The following is a 22,658-nucleotide window of genomic DNA, read 5'->3' on the forward strand; positions in this document are numbered from 1 at the left end:
CCGACCTCTTGTGTCCACTGTATTGTGGCGCGCTTCGGCGCTTCGGCCTGTGGTCTGCGTCGGAGCCCCGACCTGCAGCAGAGTAGCAGCGTTACAGTGTCTCTCAGTGGGCCGGGCCCCACTATGGACGCCTTCTCAGAAAGCACCCCCTGCACCAGGATTCAAGGGCTTCTCAGGATTTCGGAGGGGGACTCCGAGTCGCGGCGCTATGCGAGGCTTGCTGAGCCCCCGGTGCCGTCCCCCGTATCCCTCAGTGTGAGCGCTGCGGCCGGTCGCCTGTGTCACCCAAAATGGCGTCGTCCGGGTCCCAGGGTCGTCTTCACCCACGGAGGTACCTGTTCTATGCCTGGGCGATGCACGCAGCCAGTCTCGGATGAAGCAGCCCCTCTCGTTCGCATGGAGGTCCGCGCCGGCTATGTTGAGCGCCGGAGCACCTTACTGTCCGAGGGTCCGCCAGGGTCGGCCGGAGCCCTCGTGCCCAAGCCGAGCAGGACGCACTTCCGCCCGGCCCCGCCAAGCACGCCAGGTCGGTGCGGCCAGGCAATCACAGGCCCCAACACTCCGTCGCAGAGAGGACCACCTCCCGGCAGCCGAAATTCACCGGGATCGGAGCAGACAGTGTCGCTCGGTTCCCCGAGCCGATGCCGCTTCTTCGGGCGGGTGATGAACCGGATTATTGTACGGATATTCAGTGCGGGCCGGGATGCCTGAAGGAGCTCCCGCTTCAAGCTGCCACCATGCTCGGCAGTTGGCCACGCCCCCCACTTCATACCTTTTGGGAGGAGATCACAAGAACGATTGTGGGCATTATTGAAAAGGTTCCTTGCTCACCTAGCCAATGTCTTCTAGGCTGGCTCCCACGCAGTTCCAAAACCAAGGCCACGAGTAAATTCCCAGACCTAGCTTTTATTCTGGAATTGATTAGTGGTATAGAATGTTTACAATCTTAAAGCGACTTCTGGGGCAGAGGGATGCCTTAAAGTTGATTTCATTGGGCTGTTGACTGTGCACTTTGGAAGACACCTGATGAACCAATGTAATCCGCATATTATCAGTTAAAACATTTTTGTTTGCACAACGTAAGTGATGTAAAACCCAACAACATATGTTAGAAAAAATTATAATCATTGGTCTGCAACCAGCCACGAGGGCCACAGCTATTGAAGATTGGAGCAGCCGCACAGACATGCCCAGTGAGTCCACTCCTTGGATTCTGACTAAAAAAGTTCTGCCACTGTAGCTATTGCAAAGAAAGAATCAATGCCCTAAGGGTGGTATTGCATCCCAAACACCCATTGCAGTCTGAAGTGCAATGCACCCAAGAGCAGGTCAACATGGGGCTAGCCCTGCGTACGGGGACAAAGACCGGCACAAGTGGCAAGACTGCCGCACCACTTATTTATTTTTATTTATTTATTTATAAAGTTTTATATAGCGTGAACAAGATCCCGAAGGATATCAGAGCGCTTTACAATACGTTGGTGGAGAAGACAAAATTAAATATACAAAGCAATTGTGAGGAGAAAGAAAAAAAAACACAATGATAAATAGTAAACAATGGAACACATAAAAGGTACAGTATTAAGTAGACGATATGGACCTTGACTGTTAGTGGTGCTTGGAGCTGGAAGCCAAGAGACAGCCACCTTATGAGTATCAAAGCCCCCTATGGTAGGAATTTGCTCATTAAGAATCTCTTGGCTTCCAGTTTTTACCCGACGGCCACAAGAAAAAAAAAAAGACAAGAGAGACCCAGATGACCCTGACAGCCTCGGCCCAGACCCCGAGGAGAGGACTTCTTGGTTTTTTTGTTGTTGTATTCAGCCAACCTGGTCCACATCACCAAATTATGTGAAATTAAAAGCTAAATCAAATATACCATTCTTCCCATTTTTGTGTTCCCTCATACCCACACGGCCTCAGACTCCAAGCGATTTGGCTGAATCTATGATGATCAGAGTGCAATTGAGAGTCGTGAGGTGAGGTAACCAGAGATCGATCTTGGGGGTGTGGTTCGGCGGGGAGATAACCAAGAATTCCGTTTTGGAAGCGTTGAGCAGGAGATGATTCTCCGTTCACCAATTTTGGGTCGACGTGAGGATAGAATTTAGTGAGATGATGTTGTCCGGGGATGAGATTTTTAGATAGAGTTGTGTGTCGTCTGCATGCATGTGGTAGAGAATATTCATAGAGTTAAGTATGTTAGTAAGAGGTTCCAAGAAAATGTTGAAGAGGATAGGAGAAAGGGCGGATCCTTGGGGGACCCCCATGAGTACTGGGGAGGGCTAAGAGAGAGAGAGTGATTTAACAAAGGGTTGAACAAGACATTGAACTGAATTGCTTTACTAGTGAGTGGGATTGCTTTGAGTTACCTGCACCAGTACCTAATCATTGCCTACTCCAAATTGGGTTAGGAACTTTAAAGACAGAAACATGACCATACCAGGAAGAGGAGGGGTGGTAGGAAGAAAGGGGGTGTAGTGCTTCACTGCTAGATGCAACTACTTTCAACACTGTATTATGCTCTCATTGTGTTGTGTAGTAGTTAGCTTTGCTGTGGGATTTAGGTAATTTCTTTTTCTGTAAAAGACAACCATTGAGTTGGGCATTTCTTTATTGTGTCTGATGGTTGGTTATTGAGGTCTAGGCTCTTGTCACATTCTCTCTCTCTCTCTCTTCCTCTCTCTCCTGGGACTGCTCACCCTTGTTGCACGAGAGTCAAGTGTGAAAAGTGTTGTTCTTGGCTCTGTTTGTGGAGTCAAGTTCACCAGTGACTAACAACCTCAAACACCGTGATTGGGGCCCCTGAACAATCTGACAGACTGCCTTATTGCGGCTGTATTTCCAAGCATTTGTAAGTCACAAGATTGCACAATATCAGCCAATTCCCTCATTCATTGTGTGTCTGAAAATCCTGGTATTGTCCTAATGGCAGAACTAATGGATAGCACTTGATATTAGGGACTGTCCAACATGTGTCTATCAATGGAAAGTTTGAAACTTTCATGTTAGTAAGACCACAACATCTTCCTTTAACAGCGACTGTTCAGCTTTGACATTTAGCATCGCAGCTGTTTTTATATTTTATTAAACAAATTCTCATTTTTAAATTTGCCTTTCTTATTTTATTCTGCAGCACAGCAATTGGAGACAAGAAAAATGAATGAGAAAGAGTCCTATACATGCTCTGAATGCAAGGTGAACTTTACTCACCAGTCCACCTTAAAAAAACATCATCAAATCCACAAAAAGCAAAGATTGTTTCCGTGTACTGAGTGCGAGAAGAGTTTTTTTAAGAAGGCAGATCTTGTAGGGCATCTTAGAATCCACGAAGGTGTGAGACCTTTCCAATGCAATGAGTGTGGGAAAAGATTTACTCATCGGGCAACTCTTTGTCATCACCGAAAAATACACTCAACTGTGAGGCCTTTTACCTGTACCGAGTGTGAGAAGAAATGTATTAGTAAGGAAGTTCTTGAGGTACATCAGAGAATCCACACAGGGCTAAGACCTTTCCCCTGCACTGAGTGTGGAAAGAGCTTTACTACAAAGTCATATCTACGAGAGCATGAAAGAAGACACACCGGAGTGAGGCCTTTTCACTGCTCAGAGTGTGACAAGAGCTTTGCTCGTAGGTCACGTCTTCTAAATCACCAGAGAACACACACAGGTGCGAGGCCTTTTCAATGCACTGAGTGTGACAAAGCTTTTTCTCAAAAGTCAAATCTTCATCAGCACCAAAAACTACACACAGGAATGAGACCCTTTCCATGCACCCAGTGTGAGAAGGGATTTATTAGTAAGGCAAGTCTTCTTGAGCACCAACGAATACACACAGGTTTGAAGTCCTTTCACTGCACCAAGTGTGACAAAAGTTTTACACAAAAATCTAATTTCCTACGTCATCAAATAATACACACAGGGCTGAGACCATATCACTGCAATGTTTGTGAAAAAAGCTTTACCCATAAGTCAACTCTTCTTTCTCATGAACGAATACACTTAGGAGTGAAGCTACATCAGTGCACAGAGTGTGAGAAAAGCTTTACTCGAAAGTCAACACTTGTAGTTCACTTAAGGGTACACACCGGAGTTAAGCCCTTTCACTGTACTGAATGTGAAAAGACCTTTACTCAAAAGATAAATCTTATAGAGCATCAAAGAATACACACAGGAGCAAGACCATTTCACTGCAATGAGTGTGAGAAAACATTTGCTCGAAGGTTGGGTCTTCTTGAGCACAAAAGGACACATGCAGGTGTGAAACCATTTCATTGTACAAAGTGTGAGAAAAACTTTACTCGAAGGTCAGATCTTACAAATCACCTTAAAATACATACAGGATAAATAAAATGTTTTATCTGAAATGGGAACTTATCGAGCATGTTGGAATCTGAAATCGATAACCCAGTTTCAATCCCAAGTGTATCTTCAGAATTTTACATTGAAGGCTGATGTTCAAACATCTCTCAGATATATAGTACAGATAATTTTTTTTAAAGAAAACATTATATACACTCATGTACTCAAGAAAAGACTGGACATTTATTCTGTTACCACATATTTATGTAGTTTTTTTGTTTTTGGAATTATTTAAGATAAACGATGCCCCTTCATTGGATTTTTTCCATTGCCTTATAAAGTGGCCCTTGCTTTCTTGAAAACCTGAAACGATTATAAAGTTATCACTACAGTATGATTGCCTGCCACTTGTTGTTTTTATTTATATAAATAAATGAACTTTTAAATGTTGATTCAATTGATTTGTTTTCAGTGGGTCTTGAAGTCGAACATGAGATTAAAATCAATACAGAAGATCTGCTGCATTCATGTGAATAATGCAGGGTAGAGTCCAGTCTTTTGCTCATTGTTATCCTGCGCTTCAGGGCGGTGAATCTCCATATGTATTGCAATACCTTGATCACTGATACTTCCCACCACCATCGCTCAATCACATTGTTATGGATTTCTAGCAAGTGCATAATATGCCCACTGAAACATGGATTCACAGTCGCCTTTCACAGCGCAGTGAAAAGAGGCAGAGGGGGCCATTTAGGATCAACTTATATCCTGGCTGAGCGAACGGCTGAAAGGAGAACAAGAGAGAATCAATATAGGTTTAAATTGTTGCACTATAATGATTTAATTTACAGTAGCACCAAGGTCAAATGTATTTCCGAAGGTGCTGTCGTTGCTGAATTTAAATGTCCCTCTGTCCATCTGAAGAAAAATAAAAGGAGTTCCCAAAAGCTTAATTAATTTCCAAATGAAATCTAAATATCTCTAATTGCAGCTCTGTGATCCTACAGAATCTGTAATAGTGTCTCCAAACAGAAATACTGGTATTTTCAGATGCCAAATAACTAAATCAAGAGTCCGACAAAACAGCAGCTGCATTCAGATTGACTAGTGCTAGCTTAAGATAGGCATTCTCCTAATATGAGGTTGTACAATGATTCCAGCATCATGGCCTCAACTTGTGTATGTACGCCCAAATATCCATCTAAGATATGTAGGTTTTTTCACCTCTTGTGACCCATATACATAATGCCTAATGTGATTGCCTGTGGAATTCAAAGACGAAGCCGGTGGCTCTGATGCGGTAGGGGGGGTTTGTTCCAGGCTGTTGGGGCAATGTTGGAGAAAGCTTGACCTCCGGCTCTGGCCTGGCAGATGCAGGTGATAAGAATGGGGAGTGGGTTAGCGAAGCAAAGGTGTCTGGCCCCTGTTGTGAAACAGGTTGCTATTGTTAAGGTAGCGTTGCCCTTGGTCGTGTTGAGTTCTTTAGGTATGTGTGACGAGTTTGTAAACAAAGCTCTTGTGGAGAGGGAATCAGTGAAGGTATTTGAGGTGTTTGGATGTTTGAATGCAGTGTGGCGGTTTTAGTGTGAGTCTTTCGGCTGTGTTCTGTATAACTTGGAGTCTTTTGGTAAGTTGGGCAGTGATGCCAATGTATTGGGCATTGTTGTAGTCCTGGCCTGCAGGCGGCAGAGACTTCCATGACTGAGCTGCAGGCATCTAAAGTGAGCCATTTTGGGACTTTCCTTAGCCCTTTGAGGGTGTAGAAGCAACTGTGTTAACTTGATTGGTCATGTAAAGTCAGTTGTCGATTATAAATGTATTTATATAGTTCTTACTACTCGTCAGGATGCCCAGGTTCCTGCTAGCACTGGGTGGGCAGGGAGTCGGACCTAGCTCAGTGGGCCTCCAGCCTGGGGATCAGAAAAAGTTGTATTTGTTGAAAAGGACTTCTTCTGTTATGTCGCTGTTAAATTTGAGGTAGTTTCTGTTTTTCCCAGGGTGGTACTGAGGACATGCAGTCGTCAAAGTTTGCTTGGGTAGTGGAAGTAACTTCTGAAAAGGAGAGGGTGAGCTGAGCGTTGTCTGCCTAGGATATGATGTTGAATCTATCAGAGCGAATGGTGCTGCATGACAGGAGGTTATGTAGATGGTAAACAGTGTAGGGCTCCGAAAGGACACTTGAGGAATGCTTTAAAGCAGGGATACAGGTGTTGGACAAGTAGGGGCAAAGCTGACTACTTCAGTGCGTCAAAAGAGGAAGGAGCTGATATATTGTAGTGTCGAGCAATGAATTTTGGCCTTGTAAAGGCATTGGAAGAGGAAGAGAGACTGCACATCAACATTGTCAACTCATCATTTAGATCCTGCCACCTACCCTCAATTCATCATTTTCTACTTGTATGGCTATTGCTTCAACTCTTCAAAAATTACACAGAATGACTCCCCCCCCCCCTTAGCACATCACCTTTTTAACTTCGTTTGATACATTACAAATTTTTGAATGCGAAAATATAAATACAAAATTTTATAAAACTAAAAGAATGAGAGCACTCTGGAAGAGGACCACGAAACTCACCTCAGCTTTTGGAGCAAAGTAGTAAAGGCAAAAGGCAGGCAGTGCTGTTTGAGCAGGAGCTAGAGTATGGTCCTCTGGGCGATAGTAATGGCACCAAATCGTATAGGGATTCAGAGGAGAGCAAGATAATAGGAAATTAATATTATGACCACCTCTTTCCTTGCAGGTCTGTTAAGTGCCTTTTGAGATTGCACGAATAATGGACAACTCACCCCAGGACCCTCCATAGGTCAGTAGAGTTTTGGCGTACCTTAGTCTTATCACTAATGGGGCGTATGGCTCTGATAAAAATGGTGGTCCTCTCCGATGTTTATATGTAATGCAGAACTCCCTTTATCGGATACAATGGGAGTGCTTCCTCCGACTAGACCGCCTGCTGGTAGAACTGTTGTGGGAAAACAAACGGAAACGAGTGGGTGGGGTCGCAAACATTGCAGAGAACCTGGGAAAGTGGAGGTCTGAAAGTACCAAAATTGGAATTTTATTATATAGCAGCACAGCTCCAGCATGCTGTACAACGGCTCGACGACCAAGATAATTGGGAGAAACAATTGCTGAGCGGAACTCACTGGGATAATTCACTCCCCGACCTGCTGATGTTGGGCTCACGCGTGCCTGATCATCTCCCGTATATTATTAGGCATGTGGCCTCTACATGGGAGTCTGCAGTTAAGGTTGCAAAACGAAGTGCACCTTATGCCCCATGAGCTCCATAATGGGCAGTTGTCCCATTTGGACAGATCGGTCAAGTTCTGTCCGTCTCAATATGGGTGGAGGGCAGCTGTAGAATGTTGGGAGATTTGTATTTAAATCAGCATTTTCTGACCAGGGAGGAAGCAGTGACTGTGCTTGATCTGGGCAGAGGTCAATATCTTCAGTATGAAAAAGTGGCTGCAGTAGCATGGGAGATATGGCCGACATTCCCCAATGAGCCTCCAATATCCACCACCTTCAGGCCCTGGTGAGTCTTGCTGGAGGCCTGGTCTCTCATATTTATAGAGCGTTATGGGCGGATCTTGCTGCGCACCCTCTTCCGATTAAGTCTAGATGGGACAAAGTGTTGGAGTTGCCCCTTACAGATTCTGAATGGAAGAGGGTGCATGAAGAAGTGAAACAAATCAGTTCAAATACCAGATTTAAACTCATCCAATTCAATATTGTACATCAAACCTATTTAATACCGCAAGTCCTGCGTAAAATATATCCAGAACGTTCCTCCTGTTGTCCCAGATGTGGTTGTGATGCTGCCTCATTTTTGCATATGGTACGGGAGTGCCCGAGACTGAATTCTTTTTGGGACTCCATACTAGAGAGATTGCGCTTAGTAACGGGATGGACGCTACCGTGGTCTATTAAAGAGATACTGTTGGGTTTACTCCCCTGTCCCAAGGGTAGGAAGCTTAGATTTCTCCAACTGGGGTTAGTGCTGACCAAAAGACGGATAGCAATTGACTGGATGGGCTCCCAACCCCCCAAGGTGGAAAGTTGGGCCAAAGATTTGAGGGCATGGGCAACAGCGGAATGGATCCGTATGAAGAGGGTCAGGAGGGATGATAAGTTGGAAGAGGATGCTAGGACCTGGTGTGCTTTGACGATGGAGGTCCCTTTGGAGATTGCCTCTGACACGCAGCGATTGGAGAGCAAACAAGCAGTCCGCACTGAGGACGACTCAGAGGAGCAGTGCACGGACGCTCCCGTAATAAACGTAATCACACTGTTGTATGGAGCGATGGGGTGCAGTGACCTAGGGCATGATCGGAGATTCCTTTATGTGTGTGACATGGGGAGAGGGGGGTGGGATTGTTTATGACATTTTGTTTTTGCGATTTGTTTATTGAGAAATTTAAACGTGCTATTTGCATTGTACAAAGTAGAGATGCAGATGCGGTCCTAGTTTAGGAGGTATTATTTCCTAATGTACATTTCCATTCCACTTGTAGTTTATTTATTGCTATTTTATACGATTGATCTTAAGTAAGAGATTGCTGTTTCTGCACTGATTTTCTGAAACCGGAAGGTTTGTACCCTCAAAAAATGAAAACATGTTTAAAAAAAAAGAAAACTCACCCCAGGAGCCACAATGCCGCAATGCACAGTAGAATAAATGTGAAAAGCGACAGCGTCTCCTCTGGAGGGTCAATGGAGTGACACTGCCTAATGGTAAAAGAAATCATTTGGTGATCTGTGTAGATTGTGATTGATTTTGTAGATGTTGTTGGTGATCATCAGCAAGGCTTCAAACTCCCCATGTCTTTAGGAGAGAGAACACTGAAGCAGGTAAAACGTCTGGATTCAGATGATCCTTAAGGAAGTTGATCCAAAACTAGTTAAAGGAAAAATAAAAAAGTAACAAAAGCTATTCCAGACAACGGCAAATGAAAAATTCACTAGGAATGATTAAAATATTCTAAGAAAAATCAGGGACAACAATTAAGAGCAAGAGCCATTGAGTGCAACAAAAAATAAGGGAAGAAATGCATTGTGAGACATGCATCATTTCCAAGAACTGCCTTTAGTGTGGCAAGAATATGAACTGACCCTATAGGAAGAGACACTGGTGTGTCTGGGAAGTTCATGCCATTCCCAGTGGAGAGGACACCATCTTGGGGTGAGAACCTTATATTGTCAAGCTCAGCCATACACCAAGAACACAGTGTCCATGATCTCACAAAGAAGAAGCCCAAGTTTAATATTCTATACCCTATGCAGTAATTTGAAGGCCTACCACGTCCATTGGGTACCCACAAGTATCCCCTCCAGACTCCAGTGGTCATGAAGACACCAGAGTGACTCTAATAAACTGTAGGCCCTGCTATGAACGTGGGGCACCGGATACAAATGCAATGAAGAGGAGCACGTCTTCTGAAAGCTGCATGAATGTAAGTAAGTTCTAGTTCTTCGTTTAACTCAAAGCATAAAGGTGACACTGTATTATCCACTCAGGGTGTTGCATCTGCTGAAGCTGGATGTGGGCTGACATCTGTCGGTCAAAGGGAATGTGAATAGGATCCTGATGGAATGGCAACATCAAATGAATTGTGCATATACATCTCTACAATCACCTCCTGGCAGACACATGCATAAACCAACTTACCAACAGAAGCAGGAAAGGCAGACACGCTGCGGCCCATGCACCTCCCTCGACTTATCTCGGGATAATGCTTATTGGGCAACGACCAGTTCTGTGAGAGGATGCCAGAAAGACATTTATTAGTGAGTTCTGAAGCTCCTTTCAGCACAAAAATGGAGACACATAAGAAATAAACACTATATTTATATATTAAAAGGGGGTTTAAATATTAAAGCTCAGTTCTAATGTGAATGTATAAATAAGTGTTGTGCCAGAAAAAAAAATTATTTGCAAAGCAGAAATGCCATACAGGTAACAACCAGAAAGCACGGCAAAATATCAGATGACGATCATTAAATCGGACAATTGATGTAATCAATCGTTATTGGAATATCTCGCTTCTTAGCTCATAGCTAATGTCTATATTAGCACCAAAAATACTCAATAAACGAGTTGTCCATTACACATATAACTTCACTCACAGCGATCTGATGTTTCTTAGTCTTGCTTTGAGAGGAAGTCTCTTTCTTTGTTTTGTGCTGCTCCTTAGAAAGTGCCAGTGCATGACCTTCAAGTGGAAATGATGAAGATACTCTCAACTAAAATGCCTTTACATCTAATACAGAGCACGAATACAAAAGCAATAAAAGTGCAAAGCGTATGAAACCCCCCCATTGATAGGTCAACACTTCTAGTGAATATGTGTACATTATTTCAATCAACGACCAGGCTTGAAAAAAGCTCTCTGCCTAATTCACATATGCCACATGGTACGAAAAAAAAAAAAAAAAAGAATTCAACGCAAAAAGCTGACTTTGGATGGAATGGCTAAAGTAGGACCAGCAGCAACTGACCCCGTTTCTCTTATTCAAGTGTTTGTTTCAGTCTGGAACCAATGGCAAATCAAAAGGTGAGTCTTCTTCTGCTGCAATGTCAAGACTGAATCCATGAGTGGAGGTGATGGCATGATAATTCCTGTTTCGATCAGAAGAAGCTGTAGGGTAGGAACCCGCTGCATTGGTAAATCGACTGTAGACAATAAAGAAGGCAAAACGTGGCCAAACATTGAAGTCCTAGATGATGCCGGTGAATAAAGCATCAGATGCGACATTAAAGGCGAAGTCAATAGTGCAGCTGCTCCGATGGGATTGACACGTGAAGTGTCATTTGACGCATATGAGAATGGTAAAAGCGCGGCTCCACCAAAGTTTGTTGTTCCAGAGATAGTTCAAATTAAGCAGCTTTAAGGACAAGCATATTTTGTCTAAAAATAATCGAATTACGCCAAGTAGAACAGAAACATTGTTCAAGCCAAGTCCTAAGCTTTTATGAAAACTGGGGAAAAAAATTATTGAAAAAAAAGGCACACAAAGCCATTTCTTCGAATACAGGAAAGAAAGGGCACGACCACTGGCAGAAGTGGCTGCAAGAAATTCGAGAATGTAAACCAATGCTGCGTTTGTTATATGCAGATTTTTTATTAGGATAGTAGGGAAACGTGTCCCAGCCATATTTACCGGTTGCCCCTAACTGCAGATAGCGACAGTTGTGTGGCGAAACTGTCAGTTTTTTCGATCGCCACTTCGGTTAGTGATAGCTAACTAAAATGAGATGCAAGGTAGGCGTTTCCGTGCAAAAAAACGGCTGCTAACCCCACTTCGCGATATTTACAATGATCGCCCGGTCCGGCGATAATTTCTCAAAATAGCCGCTGATGACCCTTAGTACCTGGTTATTAAGACAAGAAAAAAGGTGGTCTAAAAAATGGTAATAACAAAAGAGGACATAAGGGAGACTACCCCAGAGCCTCATTTGCTAACATACTGATGCCACGGAGGTGCTATTCTTGCAGCTCGGAGTCCCAAAAAGATCACAACAACTACCGCCACCGTACCCAGCGCCAAAGAAGAGAGCAGGTCTACCACCAACACATCACGCTGATACACCTCACGCCAGAGGATGTGATAGCCCACTAGAGGCTGAAAAGGACTTCCATCCTCCGCATAAAGAACCCAGATAGCCCCCAGGCTGCAGGCACCATCACAGCGTAGCACCATCATCCCTCCGCAGACAAAGCTACTAGCAGTGCTGCACATGTTGGCTAAGAGTTGGTGGAGTCTCCCAATCATCCTTCTCAAGGTTCCTCCCAACTGTCTTGGATGCTGTTATCAGCCTGACGCCACAGCACATACGCTTCCCCAACACTGCGCTTCTATGCCAATGCTGGCTTTCCATTTGTGTTGGGGGCAATTGACTGTACCCAGGTTCCACTTGTGCCTCCTGCGGACACTGAACACATCTACAGGAACAGAAAGCACACACACTACATGAATATGCAGGCAACCGCGGACCACCTGGGCTTGTTCAGCAATGTTGTCGCCAAGTTTCCGGGGAGTGTGCATGACTCCTACATCTTATTTATTTATTTATCGGATTTTTAGTGCGCAACTAATACCCTAAGGTGTCTTCAGGCAGTCCACCATCAACCAGCAGTTTGAGAATGGCACATATGGAAATCGACGGCTTGTTGGTAACTACTAACTGAACACACCACACACCTTAAGTCCCAAATCATGCTCCCCGGACCCTCGCCACTCTTCGCAACTTATCCTGACAACATCCTGAATTTCTGGATGGCTTATTGAAGAGGAACCTTAGCTGAAGTCATAACTCTTTTCAAATTTTGATTCGGACTTTGGGAACCGAAACTACGTCATTTTGAACTTTTGAGGCCCACCCGGCGGTAAGCCGGGGTCTTGGTGGATTGTGACGCCCGGACGGAGTTGAACAACAACGGCTGAGGGGTTCTCCCCCAGTAGCCCTACTTCAACTTTCAGTTTCGCTTTTGAGTTCAGGCGTTGTCGGACTGGGGGGCAGTTCCAATCGGTCGGAGATCTGTCCAGCCTCGGCTCAGTTGGAGTGTGACTCTACCCTCTACGCAGTTGGGTCGAACTGTGACTTCGCCTCGGCCATGCGAGCCTGTTTTTGTGGACTGTTGGTGCCTTGCCCGCAGGCAGCCATTTTCACTAGGTTTCGCAGGTCCCTCCGGGGCGCATCTTCCAGCATGGCTGCCAGGACCGAAGCCGAGAAACAGAAGACTAAGACCCCCCTCCACGGGGGACCAGTCCAAACCAACATTATGGACCGGTATACTCAATCTAAAGGATCTCCTGGTGGCGCCAGCCACACCCCGGGGGACCCCAAGGATGACTCCACTGCCTCTATGGATCCGTCTCTTCATGACATCATGGGCGCCATCGCCAGTATGAAGGAGACCATCGACCAACAGTATGAGGCTCTTGCTAGTAAAATCGACAAGGTGGCCATCGATGTCACCCTGATCAGAGCCGACCTGGCCAAAACCAACGAGAAGGTGAAATCGCTGGACTTGAAGACTTCTAGCCTCACGGCCGATGTGTCTGAGCTTCAAACCGAGACTGGTAATCTGAAATCAGCTAATGATCTCATGTCTCATCGGCTGGAGGATTTTGAGAACAGGGCAAGACGCAATAACATCCGCGTCATAGGTGTTCCAGAAAACCCTGAGGATCACCCGATGGATCTCCTGGTTGAGGATCTTGTCCTGAACCATCTTGCCCCTTCTGGACTGAGCAAGTTCTTTGCAGTGGAGCGCTCCCATCGAGCTCAGGGTGGAAAGCCCAAACCGGGCGCCCCTCCGAGGCCTATCATCGCAAAGCTTTTTCACTTCAGGGACCGTGACACTATCCTGCAGGCTTGAGGGTGAGCGGCCCAGTGAAATTCGAGAACTCCAAAGTCAACTTTTACCCGGACTTTACTCAGCTCGTCCAGAGGCAAAGGATGGGTTTTCAGGGGGTAAAGTGACGTCTCCGAGACCTAGGCCTGAAATACGCAATGCTTTTCCCTACTAGGCTTATGAGGAACGGACAGTTTTCTTTGACCGGCGAGAGACTGTGGGTGACTGACTGGATTCTCTGCCTGCCCGGAGCGACCGCACTGAGCACCCTGGTGGTGCCGAGGGTGGTGAGCCTAAACAAAACTGATGACTTGGCCCCTGATCCCTGATATTTGACACTGGTCAGCTGGGTTCTATGCTTTTGCGGGGGGGATGGGCCTCTTTCCTCCTCTGGGGTCTTTCTGTAGATTGGGACTGTTAGGGCGACAGGCACACTGCATGTTGGGGTGGCTATTTAGTCTACTGCAGGGGTGCAGGGAGGGGGGAGTTGTAACGGGAGTTGGTTGGGGGGTGGGAAGGGGTGTTTGTGAGTCTGTTTTTCTTTCTCAAGGCGACGTATTGTTTTTTTTTCAAGCTTCGAATGTTCTGCTCTTTGTGGGGTGACTCATGCATTATTTGTTGGGATGGGGGTAGTGGGTTGAGGTTAATATCTTGGAATGTCAATGGATTGGGCGATCGCATAAAACGGGGTGTGGTGCTGCAGTATCTGCGTCGCTTGTCTCCTGACGTGGTACTTTTGCAAGAGACGCATTTGGTGGGAAATATGTGTCACGCTATGAATAGGTGGGGTTATCGTCTGGTCGCGCACTCTGGGTTTACCTCTGGTTCTAGAGGGGTGGGTATTTTGGTTCGGTCTTCTCTCCCTTTGGAGATTGATGATGTAATCCTCGACGGCGGAGGGCGTTACGCCGCCCTCACTGGTAGGTGGGAGGGTAAGACTCTTACATTGCTCACTGCATATGTTCCCCCGGGTCTCCAGACTTCTACCTTCTCTGATATTGGCAGTGTGATGCTGGAGCTCCCTGAATGTATTCTCCTTATGGGTGGGGATTTTAATTCGGTGCTTTCTGGCACTTTGGATCGTCACCCCCCCAGGGATCTTCCTAATTCTCAGTCATGGCTTCGTGGGTTCTTGAGGTAGAAGTGAAACGGCATCTAGTTTCATCCCTTTAAGGCACACATGTTTGTTGTCTAGTTTCACTTCTACCTCATAATTCAAGACGCCGTTGGACCCTCGCCGTCACCTTTAGGAGCACCATAAAATAACAATAAACTTTCTCCAAACATCACCACAACAGCAAAAGCTGTGCATCTATCCAACATCTTATCAATGTTCGTGGGTTCTTGGACACCTTTGGTCTGGTAGACTGCTGGAGGCTGATACATCCGACACAGAGTCAGTACACCTTTCACTCTGGGGCCCATGGGAGTCTTTCCAGACTTCATTACATCCTTATGCCCGCTGTCCAGTCCTCTTCTGTCAGGGAAATCAGACACTTGGCCCGGGGCATTTCGGATCACTCTCCATTGTGGCTCTGCATGGACACTGGGGTGAACGCTGCGGGGCGGGTTGCCCCTATCAACCCTTGGCACTTGCGTAATCCCAAGACCCGTAACAGTTTGATAAAGTCCCTAGACCACTATTTCCTGGAGAACGAGGGGTCTGTTTCCTCCTCTGTTTCACTGTGGGAGGCTTTTAAGACTGTTAACCGTGGACAGGCCCTATCCTTAATTGCTGAAACTAAGAAAGCTAGGAATCAGGAGGTGGTGAGTCTTGAAGCCGAAATATTGAAATTGGGGGCTGACCTAGAATCCGGCGTCACCCATGATGGACTCCACGCCCTTGGTCTGAAGCAGCTAGATTATAAATCCCTTGTTACTGATGCTGCCAAGTCGATGTATAGGGAGCAGCAGGGTAGACTGTATGATGTCGGGGATAAGGCGGGTAAACTGATCGCGTGGCTTGACAAGAAGGAGAGAGCGAGTCGTGTGGTTCCTGTGATTCAGACTTTAGATGGAGTGAGTGTGACTGACCCAAGTGAGATAGTGGAGTGTTTTGCGGATTATTTTCGTGTTGTTTACTGTTAGACCTGTCAGCCTTAGGGTGATCTTCCCTGTGAGTTTTTGCCCTGGCCTCATTTTTTCCACCTATTTTTTGTTGGCCCTTAGGTCTTCGGGCACCTTTTCACAGCTAACCTGTGTTAGGGTGCAGGTGCTCTCTACTTTCAACATGGCTGCCACTGACCCCTGCTACTGCAGCGTGGTCTTTTTAGTGTAGCACCCTAGTTGCCAGGAGCAGGCTGGGTCCCCATACATTGTTGCAACACCAGCCACCCAGCCCCTGTCCATAGTTAGAGTGGGGAAGCTCCTGGAACCTTCCAGAAGGAAGGCGGACCTGACTTTTCCCGCCTTAGAGAGTGGTCACCTGACCTGGGCATATATAAGCCAGGGAGGGAACTTTTTCCAGTCAGTTGGGGCATCACTGACCTGGGGAACCCACGCAGGAGTTTAAGGCGGGAGGGCCTATTTGGGAACCTATGCTACTGGGAGTGACAGGATTTAGGTGCTGCCTCTTAAGCTCAGTGAGGTGTCCAAAGCTAGCTCCCTGATCTGGCCCAGTGGTAGGGAACCCCAGGGCCCATCTGCAGTGACTGAGGAGAAATTCTTCAGGCCCTCAACTCATTCCCCCCCCCCCTCTTCTGCAACTTCAAGAAACAAGCAACCAAGGGTGCAGAATCATCCAAGCGCCAAGAAACCTACTTCATGAGACAAGGTACTGGACTGAGTTGCCCTGCGCATCCCCTGCCTTCAGCTGGGCCTACCTGTCTCCCCCTGACTGAACTGTGTGACAAGCGCTGTAATTTGCCCCCATCCTGCCACAGTTCTCACTGACTAACTTGTGGAGCGCTGTAACCTGCCCTCCTGCCCAGCGCTGTGACTGAGGCTGCCTGCCCTGTCAGGAATCGTCGAAATTGCCTCCCTGCCCTGCCGGCGCCTAGCGCTGAGAAGCGCCGCCAAGCGCTGTACTTGATTGCCTGAGGAGGGCCCCCCACGTCACCGCAGCATCAGCGCCGCCCACGCGACGCCTGGGAGGCGCTGCCGGCCTGTCCTGAGGCTGCCCGTCTGTGCACTGTGTCCCGCGCTGTGTTTGGCCCCCTCGGCGGCCCTCGATGCCAGGAGAGGGCCGCCGCTTTGAATCTGTCAGGCCGCGGTAGGCCTGTGACGTACCAGGAATCCCCAATCTCCTTCTCAGGGATCTTACCATCAAGTAGTCCATTAAAAAGCAGCAAAGAAATCAACAGAGAATCTGAAATATGAAAAAGACATCTTTATTACAATTAATTGTGAGGCTACGTCGCCCAGTCACACCTAAAGCAACTGAATGAGATAGCCTGCTGACTGGTCTGAGCACAGACCCTTTATACCAATTATCATGCCCTAGGCACATATTTGAAGTACATTCCCAGAACGTGCACACAGATGCAAAAAACCCATTTTCAAGATAAGTCCAGGCCATAAACAATGTCCACATAATGAATACATTCTTTAGCTGACAAGGCCGGATAACCCCGAAACAGTAAGGTCACAGCCCATGGCGTAAATAGCTCGTGGAGGCAGGAACAGGGACAGATGGAAGTAAGATAGGCAGGGTGCGTGCGCGATGAAAAGGTTTATGGCATGTTGGGCCTTGATGCTATCTTGCTCGGCCACTGGGAGAGGAACTGACCAAACAGGTTCGGCCTGGGGCAATGGTTTCAACTGGTCCAGGTCAGGGAAAAGTCAATCAAGGTGTACGTGGCCTTTTGGAATCGAATTTAGCTGTATTATAGCCTATGTAAAGGGCAACACACAAAATGGCTGCTGTACACAAAATGGAAGCCAAGGGTTCAGAACGAAAATGACAATTTCGAGGTGAAATTGTTACTGGAATATAACGAAAATGCTTGTACATAGTGTACTAGCCATTCTCGGTCTTTTGATATAAAAATCGTCATGCTATGACAAAGTTTATTACATGAGTCCAGAATTTTCAGTACCACAGACGCCCCTTTTGCCCTTACATAGGCAATAACCTATACTCACGCTAGTCTGAGTCCAGGCCTATATTTTATAAAAATACTCAAGATGTTGCTGAAGCATAATCCTATTACTTAGCGATTCTCCCAGGACAGGTCTCCTTGCACATGCAGTAGCACAAAGGCCATATATGGCTGGACCAAATAGGGAATGCCTCTGTCTGTAGTATGTGGTATAAGACCACACGCCCAACAATCAGTGATGTTCAGCTACTAACTGGTGTTGATGCAATAACTGTACAAAAGGAATTATCAGTAAACTCTGATCTCCTAACTATCCATGTTTTAGGTAAAATCTGGAAAGGATGCAAAAAGGTAGAAGTAGGAAGAGACATAGGTTGGGAGGTGGGTACAGGTGTGAATTGGGCAGCAAAAACAATCCCACCCATAAAAGCAATGCCATGTTTAAAAAAACACTAGAAAACACGTCATTAAGAACATATAGACAAAATAGTGACCGCTATTACAAATGAATCATAATTTTCCACAACCCTAAGCAAAAAGTAATTCCTAAAATTATCTAGTACATTTTAGGTCTTCCTATGCATTTCTGTAATTCCTTATATGTTCAAGTGAAACAGTGGTGACCCTCATTAATGCTCTGGGGTGAAAAGGGGATACTCTTTCACAGAAAATGGACTTTATTCTGCTTTTACTAAACAGAATACTACTTAAAATAATGCCAGCAGAACAATAAAATCATTCTCCTAGTACGTAGTCTATACAATCATTCGGAAACCTCTTGCGCAACCAACTATGCCCAGAGTCTGTTCGAAAAGCCTCTCTGGCAGACTTCTATTGTCCATCAAATCCGCTTCCAGTGTCTTCTTCGCGTTGGGCCTCTTCATTCAGGCCTCTTCATGAGAAAAAGTACTGCTTAGTTGGAGTGCCCTCCTGGCAAACACTCATAGCTCATTCAAATAGTCTCAATGTCTCAAGGCAGTGCACCAGTGTCTCTTCTTTGGGGCAGACACTACAAATGATGTGCTTCTTCATTGATCATGGGCACAAAACATCTCGTGCAGATCCAAGCACTACTGAGAAACAACCTCTCAAGATCAGCAGCACTTCCAGACTCCAACACTCATCATTTAGTGTCAGAGGACGCTCAAGCTGCTCTCTCATGGGCACCAGAATGTAGTGCCTTTTTCCAAACGTGGATCCTTGGGTGCACTGCCTTTCCGCTGGAGCAAAGGGAAAAGAGGTGTGTGGGGGGCCAAAAACTCAGGCCAAGGGGATCAGGGGACCGCGCGCTGTCAGAGGTTCAAGCACATGACAGTTGAACAAACTGAATAAACTGGATGACAGCCCTGCCATCCACAACAGGGATCCTTCGCATCTTTGCACTGAAATTCTGAGGCAAAACCAAAAACCAGCTCCTCTTTTCTTTTCTTTTTACAATGCCTTCTGATGAAACAAATGGCTTGCTTGGGAGGTACCATTGGGGGCACGCTGATGATCGCTGTCACGCTGATGATCGCTGTCACGCTACTTTCTGGTTGCAGGAATTGTAGAGCCAAGAAGTCTGTCTTTCATCTGTCACTGATGGAGAGTGGGCTTAGTCTCGATCACAGGTCTGCAGGGTATCACTCTTCCTTTGACTCTGGAAGATCCCGCAGAACCTAGTGATATAGGAAATGTAACACAATTGTTAGTTTCCTTCAAATCAAGCAAAAACAGTTCATGGGTTTTAACAAGGGGACTGCAAGCAGGTGGCCTGCAATATGCAAGGGAGTGGCCACACGCCATGGGACAATGTTGGTCTAGAATGCACTGTCATTTTTCAAAAAGCAATTCAAACATAAAGGCAATAGGCAAAACAGTGTCTCTAGGCTTTTCAATTGGGTTTCCGTGTGAGAGCATATCCTTCATCATCTAAGGGTAAATAACTACACGAAAATTCTATCTAAATGGATGTCTTCACATATGGTGGCATTGTCTAATGGTGAAAATACATATTTTCCTCAATGATTAAACCTAGGTGTTCCTAAATTCCTTATCTAGAACATCTCAAATAGAGAAATGACATAATACAGATTATCAAGAACATGAAGAAAGGTCCCTTTAAAAAAGGTGCATTAAGTGCACTATGCAATAAGTGCACTATGCAATACAAAGGCTAATGATCAAATGTGCAGACAAAGGACAAACACTAGAAAGTCCTGGTATTTGCATGATTAGAACACATCTGATACCACCAAAAATTAAAGCAGCAGGAACAAAAGAGAACTGAAAAATTAAAATAGACATTGAAAATTCGTCATGTTCAAAAAGGTGAATTTAAGATATCTCCTATTGAAAACGTGTCTTACTATAATATTGGGTCAGTTAAACCAGCCTATCGCTACCCTGACAGTCAGTCTGAAAGAAACATTTTACGTAACATGGGGGGTTCCTGATACATCACTTCAGTCTAGAAGTGTGCACATAAACAATACACCCATAATAATAAATGGGATGACTGGTGAAAGGAATATGGAAAAGGGAAATGGAAGTAGGACACAACTAAAAATCCCCAATAACTAAGCATGATGCGACATCGGTCAGGGGAGAAGCAACAAAAGAAAAATCTATAGGAGGAACAAGAGTTTGCTTGGGTGCCTCAGGCATGTGACACAGCACCAAGAGTACGGGGATACAAAAAGACCAAAGTTACACAAATTTTAACTCTACCGCTGGCAATCTACACCATATACGGTAATCCTAACTAATGTTCCAGTTCCTTCTTCAGGGAAAAAATGAAACCTGGTTTGCTTTCAAGGGACAAAGCCATATGCTATTTGGGAAACAGAACATGATTAAGTAGTGCGATATAGAAATTAGGTCACCATGTACAAGAGTCACAAATCTATAATTTATCCTTACGTCCAATCAGGATATATAATTTTTAGGGCTGCCTATTCCTTTAAGGGAATGTGCCGTAAGTGACTAACAGCAGATGACACACTTTGATTTTGTATATCTTTTTAGTTTTCTTCAGTATCATTATAGCCAAATTTAGGCATGCACTGGTAAAAGTGCTGCCTGTCTTCCTCACAGTATGAAAACCATATCTGTGAAATTTATCATTATACCAAATCCATCCAACTGTTGTGTAACAATACGTATCGTCATACGATCCTTTCACAATACTGGGGGAACTGGTAATAGTAACAACATATACAACAAAACATACACAAAATAATGCACATGTGTGGACAAGCGGTGACACACAGCAACATGGCACATGTACTTTATGCACTATAAACCTGCAGCACAAAACCCAATATTTGGGCCTGTCTAAATTTGTCAGGTCTAAAATCCATACCCTCCTTTTGACAGTAGATCACAATGCAGTGTGAGTCTGCTGTCAGATATAACTTTGAACCAAGTAAAAATATTTCACGACAGGGCCAAATATACAGATGAAAACATGAACATTTCTTTTAAGAAATTACGCAAAAACACATCTTCTTTTCAAGTAACCAAACTCACGTGTCATGTCAGCTTTAAACAATCCATGAATAATCTGCAAGCAGAAGCAGAAAAATACACAACACAAAAAAAACATTTTAACATATACAAAAATAAATTTTCATGACTTAACTGTTACTCTCTTGTCAGTTCACCTTGCAATATCAAATCACCTGATTTTATCGTCCTAGAAGAAATAGTTATACTGACACTCCATATTAATTTTTGCACCTATAATTTCCACTGTGAAAAAAAATAATTCCTAAGTGGCAAATCGTTCTCACTCAGGCCTAAGGCTTTTAACTCTGCTGACTACTTGACTCGAAGCTGGACCTGGTTCCCCCATTCCAAAGTGGGCAGCTGTGACCATTATGCCACATCCTTTTCCCTACAACTGTACAGATGGAACGTTTTAATTGCTAATAACTGCCTAAAAATGGCAGCAGGCAGTTGTTTTAGCAATCAGTCCTATAAATAAGCGAGTCAGTGCGGAAAATATGATAAAAACACAAAAGCCATGTCCTGTGGGAAGACTACCGATATAATATATCTGGTAAGATTGGTGAGGTATAATAGTCTGAATTTATTGGCTGGTTGACCGCAGGTAAGGAAGTATGTTTAGAAATGCAGCTTATGAATTGTCTAACCTTTAGTTAAACTGTCTGTTAATATAAAAAGTATTCAAAAGAGTTGCACAGTTACTTGTACTAAATATGTTGTTAGTGATAAACACACACTTGATTTGAACGATAGTCGTTGCATCCAAAAACTGAATATCTATTTCTTGCTGTAAAGAAACCCTATTGTTTTAGGGCCATGCCGAACACCTGTAAGTGCAGAATATATGCACAGTTTTCCCACCGATTAAAGGAAGTACCTGCAACCATGTATGTACGTAATAACCAGCTGAGGGAGTGCACTAATGAAAAAAATGTAAACCAAATTAAAGTGTGCCTTAAAAGAAACCTTAGGTAGGGAACGATATTTTTTTGCTTTTTGTACAAATAAACCACAGGAAGCATTAATGCAATTATTATACGGGTGCACATTGTACGATGTCAGAATTGGCAATATACTGTGGTGGGTGTATTTAGTGCTACAAAAGAAAATAAAGGACGAAGTTGTGTGAGGAATACCTTTCTTATTCGTTGATTATCTCAGGTGTGCGCTTTTAACGCAGATGTAGGGTGAACACGGCAAATGAGAACACGGCAGCCTTCAATGAATGAAGCTTACAGACTTAAAGCATATATTTAACTGCATTTTAAATAAAGTGCTTATCTGCAGCATTTTGAAAGCAGCTGGGTGTCTGGGAGTTATGCAAACCATGGGTGGTTTGGGCTCTACAACCCTCCAGGGTACTCACCATTTGTATGGCATACAGAAGAGGCTGCAGTCTTACAAGCTAAATAGGATTCCTTTATCATGACTAGCGGGATGAAGTGCTGTGCCAGCCCTGCCGGATAT

At 44.9% G+C, this 22,658-nt stretch overlaps 1 protein-coding gene across 1 annotated transcript; it reads left to right on the forward strand.

Moving 5' to 3' along the window:
• The first annotated feature begins 3,159 nt into the window (after positions 1–3,159).
• LOC144767894 (uncharacterized) lies at positions 3,160–4,500 on the forward strand. The gene has a single exon (XM_078651242.1). It carries the CDS (start codon positions 3,160–3,162, stop codon positions 4,345–4,347), a length of 1,188 nt encoding a protein of 395 aa, XP_078507368.1. The 3' UTR covers positions 4,348–4,500.
• The last annotated feature ends 18,158 nt before the right edge of the window (positions 4,501–22,658 follow it).

Source organism: Lissotriton helveticus, chromosome 1_1, assembly GCF_964261635.1.
Source record: "Lissotriton helveticus chromosome 1_1, aLisHel1.1, whole genome shotgun sequence".
Taxonomy (NCBI): domain Eukaryota; kingdom Metazoa; phylum Chordata; class Amphibia; order Caudata; family Salamandridae; genus Lissotriton; species Lissotriton helveticus.

What these genes read in the sequence shown, in the direction of transcription:
- LOC144767894 (XM_078651242.1), top strand. Translation starts at nt 3,160, where the DNA reads ATGAATGAGAAAGAGTCCTATACATGCTCTGAATGCAAGGTGAACTTT.